At 46.0% G+C, this 15285-nt stretch overlaps 1 protein-coding gene across 1 annotated transcript in view; it reads left to right on the plus strand.

Annotated features, from left to right (window-relative positions):
* The window catches only part of BUB1 (BUB1 mitotic checkpoint serine/threonine kinase), a gene marked incomplete at its 3' end in the record, with an annotated part of 111631 nt that overhangs the window by 63039 nt on the left and 33307 nt on the right, over nt 1-15285 (plus strand). The window contains exon 16 of the mRNA XM_082252468.1: nt 5270-5450. Coding sequence (XP_082108594.1) covers nt 5270-5450 — 181 coding nt within the window. The remainder of the gene's footprint in view (nt 1-5269; nt 5451-15285) is intronic.

Genomic DNA, 15285 nt, shown 5'->3' on the forward strand with positions numbered 1-15285 from the left:
CCTATTCGGTGACTCGAATATTGGCTTTTTTGCAACAAGGGGTTGAGCAGAAGCTAGCCTTGAGCACCATCAAGGGTCAAGTTTCAGCATTAGCAATCTTCTTTCAGAAACCTTTAGCTACCAAGTCCTTGGTGCGGAATTTCATCCAGGGGGTGCGGCACCTGGCTCCACCAGTCCGCGCGCCCTTACCGCCCTGGGATCTTAATTTAGTTTTGTCGGTTCTACAGAAACCTCCCTTTGAAAACATCAGGGAGATTCCCTTGTTTACTTTATCCCAGAAGGTGGCCTTCTTGGTGGCTATCACTTCTGCTCGCAGGGTGTCAGAACTGGCTGCATTATCATGCCAGTCCCCATACCTAGTGATTCATAGGGATAAGGTAGTACTTCATCCTAAGCCATCCTTTCTTCCTAAGGTGGTTTCAGATTTTCATCTGAATGAAGATATTGTACTACCTTCCTTGTGTCCTCAGCCCAAGCATCATCGGGAACATGCGTTGCATTCCTTAGATGTGGTTCGGGCAATCAGGGTATACCTGAAAGCTACGGAATCATTCCGTAAGACGGATTCACTTTTTGTGATCACGGTTGGCCCCAGAAAGGGTTTGCCTGCATCTGCCGCGACCATTGCCAAATGGATTAGACAGACGGTGGTACAGGCTTATTCTATTAAGGGTCAGAGTCCTCCGTTCCCTGTTAGGGCGCACTCCACTCGAGCACTCAGTACTTCCTGGGCCTTTCGCCATCAGGCGTCAGTGGTCCAGGTATGTAAGGCGGCCACCTGGTCGTCGGTACATACCTTTACAAAATTCTATAAAATTGATGTGACGGCATCGGCGGATGCCTCATTTGGCCGCAAGGTTTTGCAGGCCGCAATTTGAGGAGACCGGTGGTCTACCTCGAGAGTTTTTTTCTGTTTGAAAAATTTCTTTTTTGTTGAGTCTCATCATTAAGGATGAGCATTGTAAACTTCTAGTTGGCACCGGTTGGGCCTTCTAGATTGGGATTTGATTTCCATTTTCCCACCCCTCATTTGTGATACTGCTCTGGGACGTCCCGAAGGTGCTGTATCACCGAGGACTACGTCTGTCAATGAGCGATAGAGAAAATTGGATTTTTGTAAAATCTTACCGTAAAATCCTTTTCTCTTAGCTCATTGACAGACGTAGTCCCCGCCCCTCTGTTTTGGAGTTGGGTTGGGTTAAAATCTCTAAAGACTGCTTTTTGACATAACTGATTTGCCGAGGCAGAGAGAGAGAGGATATACCCTCTGGGACTGCCCCTAGGGTGTGGCCAGAGCTTTTTAATTTCCTGTCTAGTCCTGCTCCTGTGGAGGCAACATAACCCGAAGGTGCTGTATCACCGAGGACTACGTCTGTCAATGAGCTAAGAGAAAAGGATTTTACGGTAAGATTTTACAAAAATCCATTTTTTTGAATGGAGTCCATTTGCACGGTAGTGGCGTGTCTACACCAAGGAGACTTTTTGGCCTCCATAGATATCAAGGACGCATATCTACACATTCCTATTTACGTTGGACACCAGCGTTTTCTTTGCTTTGCTGTAGGAGAAGAGCATTATCAATTTGTGGCGTTACCCTTTGGTCTCGCTTCCACCCCCAGGGTCTTCACCAAAGTGTTGGCTCCGGTGTTGGCATCGCTGCGACAATGGGGGATTACGGTATTAGGGTACTTGGACGATCTCCTACTAAGAGCAGACTCTCATTAAGCCCTGTTGAGTGACTTGACAATTGCTGTACGGCGGACAGTTGGAACATCAATTTAAGAAAATCTGCACTGATACCTTCCTAAGATGGGATTATCTGTGCCTGACTCTGGACTCCGCCTCAGCGAGGGTTTTTCTTCCCCTGGATAAACTGCAAAAGTTGCAGGGGGCAATTTGTTTGCTGTTAGCCGGCAATCTGTCTTCTCTGCGGACTGGCATGCGGGCCTTGGGTCTGATGGTGTCAACCTTCAAGGCGGTTCCAGTTGCTCAGTTCCACACGAGATTCTTGTCAAATGGAACAAAGATCCAAAGACCTTGGACACTATGATTCAGTTGAGTCAGAAAACAAGGACTGCCCTATTATTATGGTGGCTTCACTCATTAGCACTACGCCAGGGCAAGTTATTCCTTCCGATGCTCCTTGGAGACTTCCTCTCAGGGAAGATCTGTCTCAAGGGCCGATCTTCCATCCTGCTTTACAGTCGCTGGCTTTAATGACGTGGCTGTTGAAAGCCAAGTATTGAAGGATAGAGGTCTTTCTGACTCTGTTATTCCTACACTGTTGAAGGCCAGGAAGTCTACTTCCAGGAAGATTTATCATTGTATGTGGAAATCCTACATCTCATGATGTGAATTGCTCAAGGTGCATCCGCTCCTGTTTTCGGTGGCTAGGATTTTGACCTTTTTTCAAAAAGGGGTTGAACAGCGGTTAGCTTTTGGCACTATCAAAGGCCAAGTGTCGGCTTTAGCTGTATTTTTCCAATGCTCTTTAGCTACGCATGCCTTGATTCGCACTTTTATAAATGGGGTTCGCCATATGGCTCCTCTGAAGCGATCCCTACTACCTCCGTGGGATCTTAATTTGGTATTATCTGTTCTTCAAAAACCTCCTTTTGAGAACATTAGGGAGATTCCTCTGCTTATACTGTCGCAGAAGGTTGCCTTTTTGGTGGCCATTACTTCTGCCCGCAGAATATCTGAATTGACAGCGCTGTCCTGCCGTTCACCTTATCTGGTGGTCCACAGAGATAAAGTGGTACTTAGACCTAATAAGTTGTTCCTTCCTAAGATGGTTTCTGATTTTCATCTGAATGAAGACATTGTGCTGCCTTCACTCTGTCCTAAGCCCAAGGAAATTGCTTTGCATTCTTTGGATGTGGTTCGGGCGATTAGTTTACCTGGAGTCTACTGAATCTTTCAGGAAATCAGACTTTGTCCTCACCGTAGGACCTTGAAAAGGATTTGCTGCGTCTGCTGCGACCATATCCAGATGGATCAGGCAGACGGGGGTTCCTCCTCCCCCTGTGAGGGCGCATTCTACTAGGGCGCTGAGTGCTTCTTTGGCTTTTCGCCATAAGGCGGCAGCTTGGTCATCGGTTCACAATATTCTACAGGGTGGATGTGTTTGCATCCTCGGATGCCTCTTTTGGCAGGCTTTTGCAGGCTGCTGTTTAAAAGAGAAACTATTCTGTGAGGGTGGGTGTATGTTGGTTTTAGATGAGCTCCGGTTGTTCCTGGTTGCGCTCCATTTAGTTTAGCCTTTGGGAAATTGCATTCTTTTTCTGCATTGTTTTCCCACCCCTCATGCAAATACTGCTTTGGGGCGTCCCGATGGTCAAGAAGATATGGAGCTGCGTCTGTCAATGAACGATAGAGAAAACTGGGTTTTTGACTTACCGTAAAATCCTTTTCTCTGAAGTTCAGTAAAATCCTTTGAAGTTCATTGACAGACGCAGCACCTGCCCCTCTAATTGAGTGGGATGGGTTTTTTTTTTTCTTCTAAACACTGCTTGCAACAAAACTGAGGGCTATAGCAGCGTGTGTGGGTGTATGCTTGCAGGGATTGCCCCATAGGCTTAGTAAATTTTTTTCCTGCCTAGTGTCCTACTCCTGTGTTGGGCAGCATAACCCAATGGTCAAAGAAGATATGGAGCTGCATCTGTCAATGAACTTCAGAGAAAAGGACTTTACGGTAAGTCAAAAATCCAGGTTTGTTTTTTTGTGTTTTTCCTCTCGCTTCCTGTGTTGGTTATGGGATAGGAAGTGAAAGTAAATCTCCCAAAAGGGACACATATGGCAAAAAATAAACTTACAGGGGTTATCATCCTTTAGGCCTGGTTTACACTGCCGTGACTTTGGCAAGACTTGCATAAGATTTCTTTAAATTAAGTCGTGCTGATCGCGCCAAAAATAGTGCAGGAACCTTTTCATAAGTCGAAGCGACTCAAGTAGCTCCTATTAGAAGGGTTTCATTGCACTTAATGGAGTGGACTTGCCATGTGACATGTGCACTCAAATTTGGAGTGCTTGTCACCCCAGTGTCAACCGGGTCTTACTGTATCGAAAATGGGGGGGGGGGGGGGGGAGTTTTTCCTATAGTTCCACTTTAAGAATGCATGCATACAATATGTATATTTTTTTAAAACCTTAGTTTAGGGTCGCTTTATCGTTCATAACATAGAAGTGACTGGAATGCATTTGCTAACGTAGCACTGCCCCCTAGAGGACTGCTGAGAATTGCACTTTCTGAATTCCCATGGGTTACCCGTAGCAACAGTCTGTGGAACTTATCACTTTAAATGCTTGGCTCAGACAATGAACAGTCCAGGGGATTTGTTTTTTTGTGTTTTATTTAGAACTAGTAATAGGAGAAGGGATGAGTAGAATACTCCAACTATGAACTATGCAGAATTCTGAGGACAACGGACTGTAGTGTGTGGCAAGGCCGCTGCTTCACCTTGCCACAGAAGTGAAGATAGATAATGTGATCCTATTGGAATGATTCTTCAGGGTTTTAGCTTGGCACCCCCTTTCTCACTTGCTGTGTGCACTAACTCCTGTCCACTGACTCTCCACTGGAGTGGTCCCCTTCCTGGGCAGACCCCTGGCAAGCTTCCCGGTACTCACGGACACTGTTTTTCCTAAGGTTGCTCTGCCTCCAACTCCACTTGTCAGTCTCCTGGACCTCCTGTCTCAGCACCACACTCGTGGCTCAGTAGGCCGACTGCCTGTGACCAACTTCCACAACAGACAGGAGGAGAGACAGCCATCACCTTCCTCCTGGGACCTGGCTTCCTGCCCAAAGACACCCTGTCACATGTGCTTTTAGAACATATCCCAGGATGCACCACTGTTTGTGCCAAACCACTGGGATAGTTACAAAGCCTGTGTGTCACTGGCTGGATTTCCTCCACTGTCCAACAGGCTCCCCTATTGGATACAGTGGGGACACTCCCTCAGCCCAGATGAATCCCACATGGACACATGCAACAGGCAGAACTACTGATCAGGCTTCCCTGATAAGTAGATGGAGCAGGCTATGTTTTACCTGCTTCTCCCCTGTTAAGCAGGCAGAGCAAACCTCTCTCTCTCTCTCTCTTCGTAGCACCTATCTAGGTGGGTGCTACACTAATTTATTCGGAATAGCAGTAGGTATTGCTAAGCAGAGTAGTGGCTGGAATGTCTGATTGGCAGGACAATATTAAGAGTGCTATTTGTCTGTTGTAAAATTATGGCTAACTATTGTTTATCTACCGCCTTTTTATAGGAAGAGATGAAAGCAGCTGAATCTCTGGTAGATGACTGCACTGTGTGGGCCGGTCGCTGTAACAAAACACTGGCCCCCTGTCCAAACAGTACTGGAGACTTTGTTCTATCAGCTCGATGTGCATCTACGCCCTCTAGCAGCAAGCAACCTGAGCAAAACTGGAAAACCCTGGAGGATAAAGGTAGAAAATTAACTCCATGTTTTATATGTTTAACCACCTCCCGCCCACCATATAGTCAAATGACGCCGGGCGGGATGCACTCTTTTTTTTTTTTTTTTTTTTCTGGGACGACGTCCTATGACGTCGCCCCAGTCTTACTGCTCTCCCTGGGACATGGCGCGACCCTGATTTAGGTAAAGAGCCGATGTGATCAGCTGTGTCTAATCACAGCTGATCACATGTAAACACGGAAGTGCTGGTAATCGGCTCTCCTTGCTTCACTCTTGACAGTGTGAGGAAAGGCGAGCCGATCAGCAGCATCTCCTCACAGGGGATCTGTACAGGTAATCAGGGCACTGATCATCAGTGCCCTCATTATCAGTGATGCCATTTTGTGCCCATCAGTAATGCCGGTTAGTGCTGCCTTTCAGTGCCCATAAGTGCCTCCTCATCAGTGCAGCCTAGCCGTGCACATCTGTAAAGGAGAAAAGTTACTTTTTTACAAAAATTTCTGATAGAAACATTGTAAAACTTTTTTCTCCTTCGTTCATTGATGGACACAGCTACGTAGCTACGTATCTTCTTTGATCCTTGGGTTATGCTGCTCTCCATAGGAGTAGGACTAGGTGGAAACAAATCTGACTACACCCCTTGGTCAGCACTAGGGGGTATACCTCCTACTTTCTGCTATAGGACTTCAGTTTTTTTCTGCCTAGTCAGGAGTAAGGACCTAGTTCCTTGCTGATATTTCTGGTCCTGACCCTTTTTCCTTTTTAAATAAACTTTTTTTTTTTTTTCTTTTTATTATTTTCTGTTCCTCTAAGAGCTACAATCAACTGCCGGACTGAGCGACTCACTGGATATCCTAGATCCTTACAGTCTTCCCAGTCTTCCCAGTCTGGCCTGCGAACGCGACCCAACTTTAGCTCCGTGCTAGGTTGGCCGCGACATAGCCCCACAGGATGGGCTGGTCGGCAAGTGAAACATCTTGGGATGCATAGCCCTGGTCATTACACTAGTCAAGGCCACAGCGTACCTCTGGCTGCAGAACCCCCAGAGTAGTGCCCGCTCGGTTCCTTGGTGTGGTGTCCCCCCCCCCCCCTCTTTCTCCACTGGGAAAATGTTGGGGTGTATGTGGGCCCTTCCCCTTGGGCTGGTAGGCCCCCTATGTGCCCTTCCTTCCCACAGAATGCCCCCTCTCACTAGCAAGGTCCCCCACAAGTGCACAAGTCACCTGCACCTACCCCCCTCCCCCCCCCTCCCCTGGGTGGCCAGGCTATTCTCAGGTTTGGGTTTGCTGTGGTGGTGGGCTGGGGGCAGGGCAGAGAGCGCGCTGCTGTCGGTTCACTAAAAACGTATTTATGGTAGGGGTCCCTGTCAGGGCCCCCTTGCGTACTACATGTACCTGGGGGGCCGTTGGGGGTCCTGGGTGCCGTGCTGTCATTTTGCTGTGTATGGCTTCTCTGCAGATTCGGCGGCCAGGTGTACGTAGTTCGACGGCCAGGTTTTCGGAGTTTCTTATTGAAATCAATGTGGCGGCCATTTTCTTGTAGTCTGGGAAGTGGTGATGCGGCGTTGGGCCTCTAGTGGCGGTTTCGGCGCTTCCTCCGTCTCTCTGATCGCTGCATGGCAAGCAGCCTGGTGCTCTGCATCCTTACCTAAGTTTGTGGCGGTGGGTCACTGTTTAGGTACAGTTCCCTCTCTCTGCTATAGCAGCGCCGCTGGTGCACTAGGACTTGTAGTACTACCACTGCAGCAGTTAAGGGGGTTTTTATTGCGTTTTTTTTTTCACAATATTGTGGGAGGCCTCCGGATTAACCATGGAGGCCCTGGAGCATGTGTCCCCACCTGACCCACTCTCAGAAGCTGCGGGACCCTCTGCCATGACGGCGATCCTGCAGTCATTAGTGTCAAAAGCAGATAGGGCCATTTCAAAGCGGCCTAGCAAGAAGCGCCCTCCGCCTTCCTGTCTTCTCAGATTCTGAGGGTGATTTAGCCACCACGGACGCGAGTCAACCCTCTTGGTCTGCGTCTATGCACCTTGAGTGCTCTGACAGTGAGGATGAATCCTCTTCCACTTTAGCCGCGCATGTGTCAGTGCGAGAAACTTTCAAGTTGGAAGACACAGCGAAGGCTGCGTCGGTGCAGTTTGGTACCCGCAGACAATCCAAGATGTCGAAGGTGTTCCCCTTTTTCCTGCCTATTTCAATGAGATTGTTGTAAGTTAGTGGTGATCCCCGAAACGCATGCTTGGGGTACCTAAGCATTTCACTAGAAGGTATCCTTTTGCAGAGTCCCTTTTGAACAAACTGACAGTTCCCACCAGTGGTGGATTCTCAGGTTTCCAGATTGAATGAAGCCACGCTTCTTCCGGTGGAGGATTCCCTGTCTCTAACCACTTTAAGACCGGGCCTATTTTTGACACTTGGTGTTTACAAGCTAAAATCTGTTTTTTTTTTTTTGCTAGAAAACTTAGAACCCCCAAACAGTATATATTTTTTTAGCAGATACCCTAGAGAATAAAATGGAGATCGTTGCAATATTTTTTATTACACCGTATTTGCGCAGCGGCCTTCCAAACGCAATTTTTTTGGAAATAAATTTGTTTGAATTAAAAAATAAGAAAACAGTAAAGTTAGCCCAATTTTTTTCCATAATGTGAAAGATAATGTTACACCGAGTAAATATATACCCAACATGTCATGCTTCAAAATTGCGACAAACATTGGAACTTAAAAATCCCCATAGGCGACACTTTAAACATTTCTACAGGTTACCAGCTTAGAGTTAGAAGAGGACTAGGGCTCAAATTATTGCTGGTTTACATGTGTGGGCGGGACTTGCGGATGCGTTCGCTTCTGCGCGCGAGCTAACGGGGACAGGGCGCTTTCATTTTTTTTTTTTTTTTTCTCATTTTTATTTTATTTATTATTTTCTATTTTTACACCGGTTTTAAAATAAAAAATTTTGATCATTTTTATATTACAGGGAATTGAAACATCCCATGTAATGGAAATAGGCATGACAGGTCCTCTTTATTGTGATATCTGGGGTCAAAAAGACCTCAGGCCTCACAACTACCCTAAAAAATAAAATAAAAAGTGTTGTAAAAAAAAAAAAAAGTCAGCCCTTTAAGCGGTTGCTAGGCAACGACGTTTGCCGTCGCTCCGGTCCTCCAAGACCATAGAGTTCGAGTGAGGACCATCTTGCCCTCACTTGACTTCCTTTCTCTGGGGATCCGGGACCGGATTGGTTTCCCCACTGCCGGCGGGTCCGATAAGAGGGGAAAATGGCCGGGACCGCACTGTAAGCAGAGTTGTATAAAGTACTCGAAACCCATACTTGAGTAAAAGTACAAGTGCTCAAACAAAAAGTGACTTGAGTAGAAGTGGAAGTGCTCGATCAAAAAGTGACTTGAGTAGAAGTACTAAAGTGTTCAACATTTTTTGTACTTAAGTATTGCAAGTAGTTTTTTTTAAAAATGTTGCTACTCAAGTACTGAAAGTAAAAGTACCAGTAGTTAGGGAAAAAAAATTGCTAATTGCTGCTTAAGTACTGAAAGTAAAAGTACAAGTACTGTGTTATGTAGTTATTAAAGAAAGAAGTCAAAAGTTTGAACATCATATTGTTTTTTATTATTTCAAATGCAGCTTTTATTTATACATACAGTAGCGTTTATTTTCGTATGCGCTGATAATACACATGTTTTGAGCTTCATGAAACCTGCCATCTACTGTTCTGGCAGTGGTAATTTTTATAATGGTAACGAGTAACTATGCAGCACAAAAAAAAATATCGGAGTAGAAGTATTGAAATCATCGAAAAAATGTAGTGAAGTAAAAGTGGAAGTAGGAGAAAAAAATTCTACTCTAGGAAAGTACAGATACCGCCTTTCGGTACTTAAGTACAGTAGTGAAGTAGTTCTACTTAGTTACTATACATCTCTGACTGTAAGGGTGACCCCGCGGCGAATCCGCCGCTGGAACCACCCTTTATCTGAAAGCTGATCGCCCGCCGTTGGAAAAAAAAAATAGCTGCCATAACCCCGGTATTTAGCGTCAAAGTTCACCGACGTAAAACTGCGGCGGGCGGTTGGTAAGTGGTTAATGGACCAGGTGGACAAGAGAGCTGATTCTCTGGTCCGTTACCTTTACACCGTGGCAGGTTCAATTCTAAGGGCCGTTGTTTGCCATCACCTTTGTCTCCCAGACGTTAATGGAATGGGCAAAGCCTTCTGCGGCAGGGTTTAAAAGGGGGTCAACATCCTCCTGAGCTGGCGGATCAATTGATACAGGGGTTTCAGTATATCTGTGATGCCTCTCTGGATGAGCCTGCAGAGTGTCTGTGACAGCTGTGACACTTAGCCGCATGATTTGGCTGCAATACTTGTCTGCGAACCAGGCTTCCAAAAAGATGTTGACTGTTCTCCCTTTTGTAGGTCGTCTGTGCATACGTTCACCAAGTTTTACAAGGTGGATGTCCTCGCATCTGCGGATGTTGCATTCAGCCCTAATGTTTTGCAGGCTGCTGTTGCAGAGATTCCTGCCTCCTGAGGGTGTTCTTTCTGGTAGGTGAGCTCCAGTTGTTCCAGGTTAAGCTTCTGGTTCTGGCCATGTTTAGCCCTTTTTGGGAATTATGTGCATTGCTGTGTCTTTCCGACCCCTCATGTTGACACTGCTTTGGGACAATCCCAATGGTCTAGAAGACATGGAGCTGTGTCCATCAATTAACGAAAGAGAAAACTGGATTTTTGTCTTAAATCCTTTTCGCTGATGTTTAGTGACAGACACAGCACCCACCCCTCTGTTGAGTTGGGTTATGTATTCTTCTGACACTAGTTACAAACTGAAGTCCTATAGCAGGAAGTGGGAGGTTACTCTAGGACTGTCCTAGGGGCGTAGTAAAATTATTTTTTGCACCTAGTCCTACTCCTATGGAGAGCAGCATAACCCAAGGGTCAAAGAAGATATGGAGTAAGACAAAAATCCAGTTTTTTTCTTTTTTTTTTCTTTTAATTTCGGCCTTTTTTTGTTATAGCAAAAAATGTAAAATCCAGTGGTGATTAAATACCCCCAAAAGAAAGCTATTTGTGTGAATAAAATTGTACAAATTTATTTTGGGTTCAGCTTTGCGTGACCATGCAATTGTCATTCAAAGTGCGACAGTGTGGAAAGCTAAAAATTGGCCTGGTCAGGAAGGGGGAGGCAGTGCCCTGTATTGAAACGGCTAATAAGACTTAGTGTATTTGTATACAATGTAACTAGCTTGCTTAGTTTTAACCACTTGCTGACTGCCCCACGCAGTTTTACTGCAGCAGAGCGGCTCGGCTGCACATAATCACGTACATCTACGTGATTATGTGCGTGCTCCCGCGATCTTCACAGAAACTGACAGAAGACCCGCCTGCTTATGCAAGCAAAGCAGGCGGGTCTTCTTTCACACAGGCAGAGCGAGATCATGAATTTCAGCTAAGCTGAAACCCCAATCTCTCTGTACCTGTCAATGACAGGTTGTCATAGAGCTGGCTGTGTACCAGATGGTCCGGACCATCTCTCTGACCGCCCCATGATCAGCCAAAACATTATGACCACCCCATGATCAGCCAAAACATTATGACCGGCCCATGATTAGCCAAAACATTATGACCGCCCCATGATCAGCCAAAACTTTATGACCGCCCCATGATTAGCCAAAACATTATGACCGCCCCATGATCAGCAAATATTTTTTTAACTAAGGCTTGCCAGCATAGAGGAGAGATGTGGGGACTTATAGACCCAAGATCTCTCTGTAAAGAGGATCTGTCATGCTCTATTCCTATTACAAGGGGTGTTTACATTCCTTGTAATAGGAATAAAAGTGATCCAAAAAAAAATGTATGGGAAGGTGTAAAAATCAAAAAACAAAAGCACCCCCAACCCCTCGTGCTCGCATGCAGAAGAAGACATAAATGCGCGTGTCGTACCCACGTATGTTAACGGTGTTGAAACCACACATGTGAGGTATCTCTGCTATAAACGAGAGCAATATTTTTATCACAAGTCTGTTCCTCTGTCACTCTACACTTGTAACCTGTAAAAATGTTTAAAGCGTTGCCTATGGAGAATTTAAAGTACTGTCGTTTGGCGCCATTCCACAAGTGTGCTCAATTTTAAAGCATGACATGTTTGTATCTATTTACTCTACATAACTAAATTTTTTTGCAAAATATAAAAAATGTTGTTATTTCTTGTGTTTTCTTGCAATTAAACTCTTTGAAGTGTTTTTTCCAAAAAAATTGTGTTTTAAAAAAAATGTTGCGCAAACTCTGACATAAATTGTAAGGCCCGCCATTTTATTCCCTAATGTCTCTGCTAAAAAATATATAATGTTTGGGGTAATTTTCTAGCAAAAAAAGAGATGATTTTTCTATGTAGGAGAGAGACACCAGAATTGGTTTGGGCTGGAAGTGGTTCAGGACATCTCATGCTGCTGGATAGGGGAGATGGCATAGGGCATTGACTAGTCACAACATAGCAGCCTGGAGGTTTTGGACAGCAATAATGGTTCCTCTGATTTCATCCATTCCATCCATCTACATTCTTGCTTATGAAACAGTATTTGCCTCTTAATGAACAACAGAATGAGTGAGAGAACATTTTTAATTTCGCAGTGATTTCAACGGTTCCATTGCCACAAATGGGGGGTGCGACTTGTCATGTGACTTGACAGTTCAAATTTGCATTACAAGTCACACTAGTGTGAACCAGGCCCTAATGAATGCAGCAACCCCTATGAGTGCAGCCCACCTGGTCTGATCGCCTTCATTTTTGATCTAGCAATCTTCAGTGGGATCCACAAAGCTTTGCTGTGCAAACTGTTTGATTTTTGGCAAATCGCTACATCGTTGGAGGAAGTGGGAAGGAGAATATGCTCCCCCATATCCAGAAAATCAAGGTGTTTCACAAAGCTCCACATGGGGAAAGGTCAGGGAGCATCAGTGAAGGGGTCTACAATATAGGGCTGGGCGATATGGCTGAAAACTGTATCACGATATCAGTGTTTCATATCGGTCGATATATATTGATATTTTTTATTACCCATTTAAAATAAGGACCCTAGGGTGAGAATGCAGGGCGGCGGGCATGGTGCAGGAGAATGCAGGGTACTGGCATGGTGCAGGAGAATGCAGGGTACTGGCATGGTGCAGGAGAATGCAGGGTACTGGCATGGTGCAGGAGAATACAGGGTGACTGGCATGGTGCAGGAGAATGCAGGGTGACTGGCATGGTGCAGGAGAATGCAGGGTGACTGGCATGGTGCAGGAGAATGCAGGGTGACTGGCATGGTGCAGGAGAATGCAGGGTGGCAGGCATGGTGCAGGAGAATGCAGGGTGGCAGGCATGGTGCAGGAGAATGCAGGGTGGCAGGCATGGTGCAGGAGAATGCAGGGTGACTGGCATGGTGCAGGAGAATGCAGGGTGACTGGCATGGTGCAGGAGAATGCAGGGTGACTGGCATGGTGCAGGAGAATGCAGGGTGACTGGCATGGTGCAGGAGAATGCAGGGTGACTGGCATGGTGCAGGAGAATGCAGGGTGACTGGCATGGTGCAGGAGAATGCAGGGTGGCTGGCATGGTGCAGGAGAATGCAGGGTGGCTGGCATGGTGCAGGAGAATGCAGGGTGACTGGCATGGTGCAGGAGAATGCAGGGTGACTGGCATGGTGCGGGAGAATGCAGGGTGACTGGCATGGTGCGGGAGAATGCAGGGTGGCAGGCATGGTGCGGGAGAATGCAGGGTGGCAGGCATGCTGCGGGAGAATGCAGGGTGGCAGGCATGCTGCGGGAGAATGCAGGGTGACTGGCATGCTGCGGGAGAATGCAGGGTGACTGGCATGCTGCGGGAGAATGCAGGGTGACTGGCATGGTGCGGGAGAATGCAGGGTGACTGGCATGGTGCAGGAGAATGCAGGGTACTGGCATGGTACAAGAGGATCCGGGGTTGTGGGCATACTACGGGAGATGCAGTGCTGTGGGCATGGTACAGGTAGACCATGCCCGCAGCACTGCATCCCTTGTAGTGTGCCCGCAGCCCTGCATAACGGCAGGTAGTGAAGCTGTTTCACTTACCTGTTCCAGAGGTGCCTTCGTTTTAAAAATGGCGCCGCCCGGCGCCGATACGTCATTGCGCACCCGCCGCCACCGCTCGTGTAATTTCGGCTATTCTCGGCCTCTCCCGAGCGGCGGCGGCGCGTGCGCAATGACGTTTTGGCGCCGGGCGGCGCCATTTTTAAAAGTTTAAACCCGTCGGAGCGGACTTTTCGATTTATCGTTCAAGTTTTCTTATTGCTATCGAGCACGGGACTATCGCGATACCTATCGGTATCGTTTTATCGCCCAGCCCTACTACAATAGTAGTTAGCATGACAGGTAAACCTGTTGCTTTAAATAAAACACAATGAATTTGCGCTCTGTGAAAATGCAAAAGCAGCCACTTTGAAAACTGGGATACCAGTCAAACAGAAATCAATACAAAGTAAAGCAGCTAAAGTGACACAAAGGGATAATTACACATAAATTGTATATATCAAATAGTGCAAAAAAGACAATCTAGTGTGAATAAAATCGTCCAATACAATAGTGCATCAATTCTTCCAAAAAAGTGCAGGGCAATCTGAGGTCAAAGAGGGGATCACCTCCAACACACGACTCTTAACAGATCAGCAGGACCATAAATTATAATGGTCTAATGTGCTCAAGCAAGCAGGTGGATAAAGATGATCATCGCAGGTCACTGCTGTCTGTAGTTTTGTAAATGTCCATCGGTGACTTGGAGAGGATTGTCTTCTCCTCGTTACATTTGAATCTTCACTTTACACTTTGTGTGGAAAACCTAACAATCCACATCTAGAAGAGTACAGGACCGATGTGGAATACGAAATTGGTGATTAGTTTGTCATACTGATGTTCCCCGGAGCCTTCTGATGGCAGACGGTTGGTTTAGCGTCCATATGGAATCCATTGCCTGCTGATAAGTCATCCACCTGCTTGCTTGAGCGCATTAGACCATTATAGTTTATGGTCCTGCTGATCCGGCAAGAGGCTTGTGTTGGTGGTGATGATCCCCTCTTTGGTCCCTGATTGCACTGCATTTTCTTGGAAGAATTGATGCATTATTGTATTGGATGATTTTATTCACATTATATTGTCTTTTTTGCACTATTTATTGCACTATTTGATATATATAATTGATATATACAAATGATCTTTTCTTTCAAAGATTTTATTAAGTTTCAACAAATAATAGTACAATCAGCAAATGAATAGTCTTATACGGACAAATAACATACAGTATTTTGTAGTGAAAACGCCTTCATTATAGGACAAGTGAAAAATCAATCCAGTAGAACAATCTTGATACGTAAACCCCATTAGGTATTCACAGGTGTGGCCTTCCCGCCCCCTAGGAGACCCCAATGGCAGCACAAACTGTCTTCCAGGGAGCGAGGGCGACTCCCTATTCTAAGTTACTCATAGAGTAAGTGGGGTTGTGGGTATCCGTGTTCACATAGCGAAAGTCCTAAGGTGTCTGTGTAGGTAACTATGATAATACAACTGAGCGTTATGGAAAAAAGGGATAAACCATAAGTCGCTCTGCGAAAAACTTGAGTTGAGTGGGTAGACACTCCCTCTATAACGTGTAAAGTAGGTCCTTCGCTTTTCTGACCTTTCTGAGAGTGGCTCATCTGCAACTTAGTGTTAACCATAAGAGGAAAAAGATAGCTTAGAAATATTAGGAGATATAGAATAGGTCATAAGTGGGGAGGGGGAAGGACGTGACCCGGCAGGTCCAAACTAGTTCTGGCTGTAGACCTT

The sequence above is a fragment of the Pelophylax lessonae genome, assembly GCF_965119305.1.
Source record: "Pelophylax lessonae genome assembly, chromosome: 3".
Classification (NCBI taxonomy): Eukaryota; Metazoa; Chordata; class Amphibia; order Anura; family Ranidae; genus Pelophylax; species Pelophylax lessonae.